The sequence below is a fragment of the Triticum aestivum genome, chromosome 1D (assembly GCF_018294505.1).
Source record: "Triticum aestivum cultivar Chinese Spring chromosome 1D, IWGSC CS RefSeq v2.1, whole genome shotgun sequence".
Classification (NCBI taxonomy): domain Eukaryota; kingdom Viridiplantae; phylum Streptophyta; class Magnoliopsida; order Poales; family Poaceae; genus Triticum; species Triticum aestivum.
In genome coordinates this window covers 219008605-219019601 of record NC_057796.1, presented here as the reverse complement: position 1 = coordinate 219019601, position 10997 = coordinate 219008605, and the positions used below count along the sequence as shown (strand labels likewise).

Here is a 10997-nt window from a genome sequence, read left to right as displayed (position 1 = left end):
ACCACCGTTTCCCACGCGTGTACACTCCCAATGCTGTAGTGGGTTTGAAAATGGGCTACTAACTTCATATTTGACGCCATTATTGCCACGGCCAAATAACACGTAGCACTACGGCTATTTAAGCCACCCTCTGCCTCTGCCTTGCTCTTCGACCCCTTCTCCGTCTTCTGCACATCCCTCAGCTATGCAGTACACCGGACCAACCTACCGGTTCCCACCCCTTATCAAGTTCTTTTATTAAGTTTTCTATCTATTCTATCATGATGTTACTCCTAGTTTCAACTATGTGATCGTGCTATGGGCTTGATGGCCCTATCTAAATGTATGTTGATTGTTTTCTTAGAGAGCTCGCTAACCACCTAGTGCATGCAGCCACAACGAACCCTTCTTTTCTTACACAAGCCACAAATATGTAGCCACCTAGCTAGTGCATGTAGCCACAACATATTTGTTCAATTTATTTGTCGTAGCAAAACGGGTTCTAAATCGAGGAGACAAGTGTGCGAGAAGAGAGGAACCAGCGGCAGCGACTGTCGTTGCATCCGTGGCGGCTGTTGTAACGCCCCGGATCCGATGCGCCAGGTGTCTGCCAGTTATTCGCTGTCGTTGCCACGTCATTTGCTTGCGTGTTGCATTTTGCCATGTCATCATCTGCATTTTATATCATGCCATCTTGTGCATTGCATTTGCATACGTGTTCGTCTCTTGCATCCGAGTATTTCCCCCGTTGTCCGTTTTGCAATCCGGCGCTCCTATCTCCTCCGGTGCACCCCTCTTGTTTTCTTTCGTGTGCGGGTGTCAAACTTTCTCGGAATGGACCGAGGCTTGTCAAGTGGCCCTAGTATACCACCCGGAGACCACCGGTCAAGTTTCGTTCCATTTGGAGGTCGTTTGGTACTCCAACGGTTAACCGGGCATCCGCTAAGTCCTTTTGCGTGTTGCAGCAAAACCCCCCTTCAAACAGTCCCAAAACCCCTCTAAGTCCCTGCCATGCTCTCGGTCGTTCGATCACGATCGCGTGGTGGGCGAAAACCGCACCTCGTTTGGACTCTCCTAGCTCCCTCTACCTATATAAACACCCCCTCCCCCGAAATTCGCGGATGAAATCCACCCTAACCCTAGCTCCGCTCCCCTCGCGCCGCCGGACATGTCTGCGCCGCCGTCGGACATGTCCAACCGCCGCCTCCGCGAACCTCACGCCGCCACCTGTCCTGGCCGCCGTCCCCGCCGCCGCGGCCCGCTGGGCCCAGGCGCGGCCCGCCCAGGCCCGCGCGCCCCGCCGCCGCCCGGGCCAGCGCCGCCGCCCGCCGCCCGATCCCGCCGGCCACCGCGCGCCTCGCTGCCTCGCGCCTCGTCCCCGCCGCCGGCTGCCCCGGACCCCGCTGCCTCCGCGCACGCCTCCTACGCCGGCGCCCGAGCCCGCGGCCCGTCGCCCGCCGGAGCGCGCCTCCACGCCGGAGCTCCGCCGTCGCCAGAGCCCGTCGCCCGCGCCTCCACCGCCTTCGCCGCCCTCCGCCGCCGCCGCGCCGGATATGGCGAGGGGCCGGCCAGATCCGGCGCCCCCTCCCCCGCCGGCGTCCTTCCCTTCTTCCCCCGAGCCCGCGTTGACTTCGCCCCCCTCGAGGTTGTTTTTTTTGCCCAAGTCCTGGAAGTTTGCATTATCATGTCATGTTCTCTGCATCGTAACTTTGTGCATGTAGCTCCGATTCGCGCGTGTAATATGTCAAATTGTTCGCCTCGTGATGCTCTTCATTTTGTTCAATTGCACCATGTTCATTAGAGGTCATCTTGATGCCCAAATCTCTGTTGGAAGAGGGCTAGTTGCTGTTATTCTCTGGTTCTTATCAGAACTTGGAGATTTGTCATTTTTGTATCATTTAATCTGTGCATCTTTTGAGCATGAACTCTACATGTGTTTTGAAGTATGCCATGCCATCTTTCCACTGGTATAGTCCATGTGTTTTTGTGATCCCTGTGGTGACTAGCACAAGCATGCAAAGTAGGCTCCGTAATGTTTCTGATTTCAGGGACGGTGATTTCCTTAAGTCCTTGTCTGCTGTAATTTTGTTGCCATGTAAACTTGATGCTACATTGAGATACATGCATATTTTGGAGATGTTCAGTAAGGATGTTTTGTAGCTATTGTTGTAGTTGATCCATTCCTGCCCTTGTTTGCAATTATGGAGTGCCATAGCATGACTCAATCTCGCTCTACTTTTGCTATAAATTATTTCTGGCAGATTCTTAACATGATATTCATTTTTGCCAAGCTTGTTGTAGTTGATCCATACATGCTATGCTTTTGTTCTTTCCATGGATAGCTTCATAATCATGCCATCTTGCTGTAGTTATTCTTGTTTTGTCATGAATTGCTCTGTAGTGAGTGCATCAAGCTCACAAAGAGGCCTTCATATTATTATTCCTGCCATGCTCTGTTTTCTGCTAAGTCTGAAACCTGATAACGAAACTTGCTATGTTTACATGCTTGCCATCATATCTTCTGATCATTTTTGACTTATGGTCAGTAAGGGACTTTTGTTATATGCTTTGAGTAGATTCATGCCCATGCCTTTTGTTTTCATGTTGAGTTGCTGTAGCATATTGTTTTGATGGTTGCCATATGCCTAGTTGCTGTTTTCGTCAGATTGTTGCTATGTATTGTTTGGAGTGTATGTGTTGCACCGTTGCTCCGTTTTGAGCGTGCTCTATATGAAACTTGCTTAGTTTTTCATGTAGCCTCATATTATCATATTGCATCCTTGTTTTGAGGTGTTTGCTTGATGTTTGTATGCATTTTGCATCAATGCCATGTTTAACTTGTTTTGCTCATATCTTCTAGGCCGTAGCTCCGAATCTAATGAACTTTATATGTAACTTGACTAGAATTTCGTGTAGATCTTCATGGTGCTTTTTAACTTGCTGTTTAAAAACTTCAACTTAATGCTTGCTCAGTTCTGGACTAATTTCGAAATTTGCATATGAGGATTTACCGGATTTGTTATAGGTTGATTCCGGCCTCATTTAAACTTGCCTTGATGTGTTGTTCTTGTATGCATCATCTCTTGCCACGAGTAGCTTCATATAGACTCGTCATGCATCATTCTTGGTTGAGCGTCTTGCCTTGTTCATGCGTGGTGTGTTTACCTTGTTGTGTGCTTCTTCTCGATAGTTCCCGTGTCGTTGCGATCGTGAGGATTCGTTCGTCTTCGTGGCTTCATCTTCTTCATGGATTCGTTCTTCTTCCTAGCGGGATTTCAGGCAAGATGACCCTCACCTTGGATCTCATTACTACCATTGCTATGCTAGTTGCTTCGTTCTATCACTTTGCTGCGCTACCTATTCTCTTGCTCTTCAAGCCTCCCAAATTGCCATGAACCTCTAACCTTTGTCACCATTCCTAGCAAACCGTTGTTTGGCTATGTTACCGCTTTGCTCAGCCCCTCTTATAGCGTTGCTAGTTGCAGGTGAAGATGAAGATTGCTCCATGTTGGATTATGTTTATGTTGGGATATCACAATATCTCTTATATTATTAATGCATCTATATATTTTGGTAAAGGGTGGAAGGCTCGGCCTTATGCCTGGTGTTTTGTTCCACTCTTGCCGCCCTAGTTACTGATATACCGGTGTTATGTTCCCGGATTTTGCGTTCCTTACACGGTTGGGTGATTTATGGGACCCCCTTGACAGTTCGCCTTGAATAAAACTCTTCCAGCAAGGCCCAACCTTGGTTTTACCATTTGTCCAGCCTATTTATTTTCCCTAGGGAGTCGCTCTCTCGAGGGTCATCTTATTCTAACCCCCCCCCCGGGGCCAGTGCTTCTCTAAGTGTTGGTCCGAACCGAGCAGCCTGCGGGGCCACCTCGGGGAAACTCGAGGTTTGGTTTTACTCGTAGCTTGACTTATCCGGTGTTGCCCTGAGAACGAGATATGTGCAGCTCCTATCGGGATGTCGGCGCATCGGGCGGCTTTGCTGGTTTTGTTTTACCATTGTCGAAATGTCTTGTAACCGGGATTCCGAGACTGATCGGGTCTTTCCGGGAGAAGGAATATCCTTCGTTGACCGTGAGAGCTTATCATGGGCTAAGTTGGGACACCCCTGCAGGGTATAAACTTTCGAGAGCCGTGCCCGCGGTTATGTGGCAGATGGGAATTTGTTAATATCCGGTTGTAGAGAACTTGACACTTGACCTTAATTAAAATACATCAACCGCGTGTGTAGCCGTGAGGGTCTCTTCTCGGCGGAGTCCGGGAAGTGAACACGGTTTATGGATTATGTTTGACATAAGTAGGAGTTCAGGATCACTTCTTGATCATTGCTAGTTGACGACCGTTCCTTTACTTCTCTTCTCGCTCTCATTTGCGTAAGTTAGCCACCATACTTGCTTAGTCGCTGCTGCAACCTCACCACTTTACCCCTTCCTTTCCCATTAAGCTTTGCTAGTCTTGATACCCATGGTAATGGGATTGCTGAGTCCTCGTGGCTCACAGATTACTACACCACCAGTTGCAGGTACAGGTTTTGCGATGTTCATGACGCGAGAGCGATGTTTACTTGTTTGGAGTTCCTTTTCTGCTTCTTCTTCGATCAGGGGATAGGTTCCAGGTCGGCAGCCTGGGCTAGCAGGGTGGATGTCGTTTGAGTTTCTGTTTATGTTTCATCCGTAGTCGGATGTTGTTCTTATGTATTGATGTATTGATGTATTCTTGCGGCATTGGTATGCCTTGTATGTATCCCCAAATATTATGTAATGTTGATGTAATGATATCCACCTTGCAAAAGCGTTTCAATATGCGGTTCTATCCTTGGTGGGGCCTTCGAGTCTCTTTAGGATAGTATCGCATATTGGGCGTGACAGCTGGCGTGCACGAAAGCGGTTCGGTCAGTGCATCATGGCGGCACGCATCAACGGATGCAGGCTCGGTCGGCGCATCATCGCATGCAGGCATGTTTGTTGGGTGCATGCATAGCAGGCTTCTGTCGTGGCGGCGCGCGCAGGCGTTTAATGCAAGGGACAGCCCAACGGTTGAACAACTACACCCCCAACGCGGCCCCACTCGTCAGAGTTAACGGTCAAAGCACTAACCCGACAGCGACGTCCGTTGTGACCTCTTCTGAGGGTTTCGGGCAAAGGAGTGGGGAAAACTAAGCAAAAGTTAAGAGCGTAGGGATGGATGAGTGGAGCTAAGAAACCAGGGGCACCGATGTAAAAATCCCTAGAAAATATGTCATGCCCATTCAAAGCATCCACCGTCCATTTGCTCATCGCTAGGATTGCTCACCTCAACTCTTATTAGTACAGATCTACACGAGCTCAAGCTGCTCAACACGTTTAAAAATCCAGGCCATTGGCACGTCAAAATTTTGGATCAGCGAGAGACAGTGCCTGCTGACTGGTTTGCTGTTGTGCAGAATTCTGAAGCTGATTGGCCAAAATATGTGTACAATATGCTTTGTTCGGCAGCCTAACCGAAGGCCGAACACCAGACCATCGGCACAACAGACAACACATATTGCAGTTTTCAAAACGAATTTGCATTCCAGGCCCCTGACGGAAAAATATCCCAACGATGAGAAGAAATGGTTCCATTTTCACATGAATGAAGATGTCACTGAATGGACCAATAGTGCAAGAGCACGGCTGCTACGGCTCATGGAATAATCAAACGAAAACAACAAAATTTCATACTGAATGCCATACGAGAATTCAGTGATGGCTTACAATTAGTTCTCTAAAGAGCTCACCGTCGCTGCGCTCAATTTTTATTGATGATACAACAGCAGCAACCATTGTTGGTATGTACATTCTCAAAAGGGAGGAAAGAATATACTCCCTCTGTATCAAAATATAAGACGTTTTTTTGATACAAAGGGAGTATAGTAACAGTATCTAGGCAGTGGATTCTAAAGATGCGAATTTCAGGTCGGAGTTCCATCTTGCTTGTTCTTTTGGTACACGTTTTCTAGGCACTCCTTGGCCCGGTGAACCTTGGATTGGAGGTAAAAGCTCCCAGATGTTGCATTTCTCTCGAATAGCTTGTCATACCGCTGCATTCAACATGGTTGATAAGGGGTTGTAGTCAGCACTGCACATGCGAATAGCGAGGAGCCAAGTGAAGATAAGAGAAGACCTGTGCAATCTCTTCCCATGTCGACTGCTCAGTCACACCCAATATCTGCCTCGCTTCTTGCTCGGTCATTGTCTTGCTGGCCCTACGGATATTGTTGACTGCTTCATGGGCCACACCAGTTTTATTTGCATCTAGCAGAATAATGGAGCAATCTATGTAAGGAGGTGCATATGTATAATAAATTTCCTAACCCTTTACAGATAAATAGTCGGAGAGCAGAGTTTGGCAGGTAATGACCATCTTGTACAGACTCATTATAGCAGGATATATATTATGTTCAAAAGACAGAGGCTCAAAGCACCTATCTGTACTGTCTTTTATTGTGAAATATCTATACTGTTATTATGACACACTGATAAACACATGATATCTTAGGTATAATTTTTGACTCTAAACGAATCTTAGGTCTGTTTTGAGTAAATACTGAGCAGACTTATAATCGTATCTTTTGTAAATCAGAGGTTTGGTGTATTGCATGTGAACACTAGGCAATAAAAAGCTATCAAGATAATCCCGTTCTTTTTGGTAAAACAAAGAATATACTTTTCGTTGCCAAATTCATGTACACCATGAGTTCGATAGCATAACAAGCCTACTATTTTAATTTATATGCAGTCTGCCGATAACCTAAGTTCAATATAAGCCCTGAATTTTTAAACTTGTTTTTGTAAGGCTAAACTTCTCGTTCTCTAAGCTAGAACCCCACATATACAAATATCTTGTAGTGGTAATCCACCAAAAGCTGCATCCCCAATGCAATCATCTATAAACGAACAGAAGTAGTAATACTACGTCAAAAGGATGAAAAGCTAGGATAAGCTATAACACACCAAAAGATGCAACCCAAATGCCAACAGTTCTATCTTACTTCAGAAATGCTAAAACAAGATAACTGAAACTAATAAGATTGTTACGACAAATATTTTATTTTATGAACCTGACAAGTTACAAGCATAACACAAAACTGCCATCTCATTTCACTCGTTTTCAGCAAAGTTATTCCAAATTAGTGACCACTGACTACAAAACTCAGCAGTTTTCCATCAAGCTCCCATCCTTTTATGTCCAGGACAAGGAGGTCAAGACATCTGTAGGTGTGGGTTAGAACAAAGATCATAAGGAAGGAACTTACTTTCAAGTGCTTTTCGGTATGCCTGAAGCATAGCTCTTCCTATAATCCCAGAGCCCATGACAATAAGGTTTGCAATTAGCTTCCCGGCCTGAAATTACAAGAAGAAACTACATGTAAATGAGTGTCTCATGCATTTGGACAATATGCCTGAATGTCAGATCATAGAGATCCAGAATCTACCCAACAATAAATCAACAATATGCCCCTGGTGAAATTAAGTTTCGGTGAATATGATACTGCACTATAGGCCCAAAATTCAATCAGATAAACAAGCGCAGAAACTGAGGTGTAACTATGTCAGCAGCACACACTTGCTAATTAATTCGAAGTTGTTTCAATTGCCGAATCAAAGAAACAAGAATACATCTGCCGTGCCAACCTTTTCGGAGCAATTATGCATGATCTATAGTGAGTTCATACAAATGAGTACTATACTATTAACACGAGTTAAAAGGACCATCACATTCGCTCTAAGATGCCATAAATTATCCCATCAGTCGGAGTAAAATGAGAAAGATCTGCACTGCTTAATTATTTCGGTGCATCCAGATTATAACTGTGTTCAGGGGTATAGTGGCTCAGTCATCTCTTATTGGTTTTAATTTCAGAAATAATATTCGTGAAAAAACTGATACACAGTACTCTTCGTTGGTGAAAAGTACAGGCAACCTTGTTATTACTATGATACGAAAAATCTACACTCTGAATAAAAAGCAAGCACTCCTTACAAGTTACAACAGTAGAGAATATAAGAGTAAGATATGCTGGTTGGTCACATAGATTCAGGGGACTACGGTGCAACCATGCAAGTATGGCACAAATTAAGAACAATAGGAACCAATAGACTGAACTCAATGCTAAAATAATCAAATATTGGAAGATGAAGTAGTGTTAAGAGGGGTTCAAGCTGTCGTCAACGTTGAAAAGTCGTGGATCTGGTGTGATGTGGCAAGATAATGTATTTCTGAGAAATTGTTGACCTCGACACATTTGAACCATTAGCAAAATCAAAATGTGTGGTGAGAAAGAAGATATGTTGGCAGTTGCTTTGCAGCCTACCAGGATGCGAGTGATGGCATCATCATAACCAGTGGCGGAGCTTCAGGCTGAATGTTGGGCGGGCCAGGATAAGAAATTATGCACATCACTTGTTTTCCTGGCCCAGTTTCTCTATTATACTTCGGCTGTGCTGGGCGGGCCAAGGCCCAATTTGGCCCCAACATAGCTCCGTCCCTGATCATAACATCATTGGGTAGACTCTCCAAGGAACTGTACAACGATAACTGGGAAACCAGCTCGGACAAGCATGCCAACATCATGAAAATAGATGAGAATAAAGTTCTAATCAATGTTCAGGAGATCGGTAACTGGTACCATATCGGTCGGGTCCCGAGTAGGGATAAATATGCGAATTGCCGATAAATCAGTTAATCAGATATTCGGTGACCCACCGAGTAGCGATTAACTGACCTAGATGCCGATTAACTGGCTGATATTCGGAACAATACTAATCATAGAAGGAAAATAAAACGGCAGTTTCTCATAATAGTTGCTTGGATTCAAAATGAGAATTTTATAATACCAAATCCTTAGAAGATTGGAACTCTTAATATGTTCCTAGATATTATGGCACATATATATTCTCAAAACATGTGCCTACACACATTTGCGGTTTACATCCAAAGTATCCTGTTTTGTCTGTGCCTACTACCATACCAAATTTGTTAAGAGACTAGTTGGCCAGTGTTCATCCAAAATTTAAGGCACAAATCCATGTGGGAGTGTGTGCCTTATTGTGGGCAATTTGGGATTGTGTAATGATTTGTGTCTTTAACAGATCAAAACTACCAAAATATTTGCAGATTATTTTCCGAGCTACAGGATAAATCCATCATATGTGGTGCTCTCTCCAACATGCAGAGAATCAGGCGCCTATGGCCTTTGGTTGCAAATGTTGAGAGATATTAGCATGGGATACATTCAACTGGTTTGGATTGAGGTCTAGTAATAGGTTATGCGTAGAGTGATGTAATCTCGTTATTGACCGGCTGTGTTTGGGCCTTGCTATATCTCCTTGTACAACTTTGGATGTCCGATACATTGTTTCACTAGAGATGGCTGTGTGCATCGTATGATGCAAAGGCCAGGGGTTTATCCTCCTTTTTTGGAAGAAAAAAATTCAAGGCATCCAATGAGATTGGTTAGTGCCCTCCTTGATGCCCAGATCGAAGGATTAGTTCATAAGTATTGTACACCACAAAGGGTGGGTGTATGGGATATGTTGCCCCATGTAAAATCTGTCCCCGTCCATGGTAATGTAAAACGGAGGTCATCCGTGGTTGTAAAGATAGATCCCGTGAGACTGCATACTACTCCCTCCGTCCCGAATTACTTGTCACAAAAATGGATAGAAATGAATGTATCTAGAACTAAAAATGCGTCTAGATACATCCATTTCTGCGACAAGTAATTTAGGACAGAGGGAGTACTCCCTGAAATCCCTATCCAGCAATCCATTTCTCATGTGAATTCAGTGGTTCCAGCGTCCTCGGCGTCACATAAACAGACCCACCAATCCTACAAGACATACCCACTAACAATCTCCCCTTCCTGAGTCCTGGATACCTCGGCCCCAATTGGCGCCAACAAACTATCTATCGATCTTAATTACCAGCAACGACAAGGCGAACTCAGGTAGGTGCACAGCGTGGACAGAGAAAGAATCGGTCGGGGGAGGGGGAAGGGAAGGGGCGCTTTACCATGGCTGGTCGTTCGCAGTAGATGCGATTGATCCGAGGAAGGAGGCCGCCGCGGAGGAGATTCGCAGCTGCGGGAGGGAGGAAGGAGAAAGGATTTTTCTTTTCCTCGGCTTATCACCAATTCGCGTCTGGATCGGTTGGCGCTGAGCCGACGATTCGTATCGGTAGGAGGAATGAAAGCTCCGGAAGATGCGAGCCTTCCGCGGAAGAGCACAGTTTCTTTTTCTGCACGTATTTTTTTAGATTTTTGGGGGTATTTTTTTTCAGGGCAAAAATGATTTTTTTTCCTTGAGTCGTGCTTCCACGTGAAGCACAAATTGTGCTTAAAAAAAACACCCATATATTAATTAATTGACACAAATGTTCGTACAATCATTCGTTACAGCTCTTGCCACGCAGGGCGAAACACTATTAATAAGAATACCATCAGATCTGTTTATAAAACTAAATTTTGCAATCTCCTGCGCCACCATATTCGCCTTTCTGTTAATCTTGGTGATTTTTAAAGTACTCATCACCTTGGAGACACTCAACGCTTCCTTCTTCAAATCAACAAGGTTTGACCTGTCCAGATTATCATTTGCAAAAACCAAGGCCACAAAAGAGCAGTCAGTTTCTAAAATAATGGGCTTGTGAAGAGTGATGCCAATTAAAGACCTGAGATGGCTGCTCGAAGTTCCGCTTCCTCAGCACTAAGACAAGTATCAATATAATCCCAAGAAGAAATAAGAACTTCTCCATAATGATTTCTAACAACCACCCCAACGCTCGCAGCTCCACAAAACTTGCATCAACATTAATCTTGAGGAATTCCGGAGTGGGAGGCAGCCATGGAACACAAATCCTCTCCACATTACTAATGGGTTGTAAACCATCAATCACACCCTTACCTTTGTTACTTACCTCTACCTTCGTTTTTGCATGACAAGATGAGAATGATGCCCAATAATTTTGAATAAAACTCACTAAGGCAGA

At 44.9% G+C, this 10997-nt stretch overlaps 1 protein-coding gene across 2 annotated transcripts; it reads right to left on the bottom strand.

Annotated features, from left to right (window-relative positions):
• Window positions 1-5659: 5659 nt before the first annotated feature.
• On the bottom strand, window positions 5660-10242 carry LOC123181087 (mitochondrial import inner membrane translocase subunit PAM16 like 2). 2 transcript variants are annotated; one of them, XM_044593310.1, is made up of 4 exons: window positions 10023-10242; window positions 7264-7351; window positions 6132-6262; window positions 5660-6048 (listed from the first exon to the last, which is right to left on the bottom strand). In XM_044593310.1, exons 1-4 carry the CDS (start codon window positions 10023-10025, stop codon window positions 5920-5922), a joined length of 351 nt encoding a protein of 116 aa, XP_044449245.1. In that variant the 5' UTR covers window positions 10026-10242; the 3' UTR covers window positions 5660-5919. The 2 variants fall into 2 exon arrangements, with proteins under 2 accessions (XP_044449245.1, XP_044449246.1); XM_044593311.1 differs by lacking the exon at window positions 10023-10242 and adding an exon at window positions 8323-9987.
• Window positions 10243-10997: the final 755 nt, after the last annotated feature.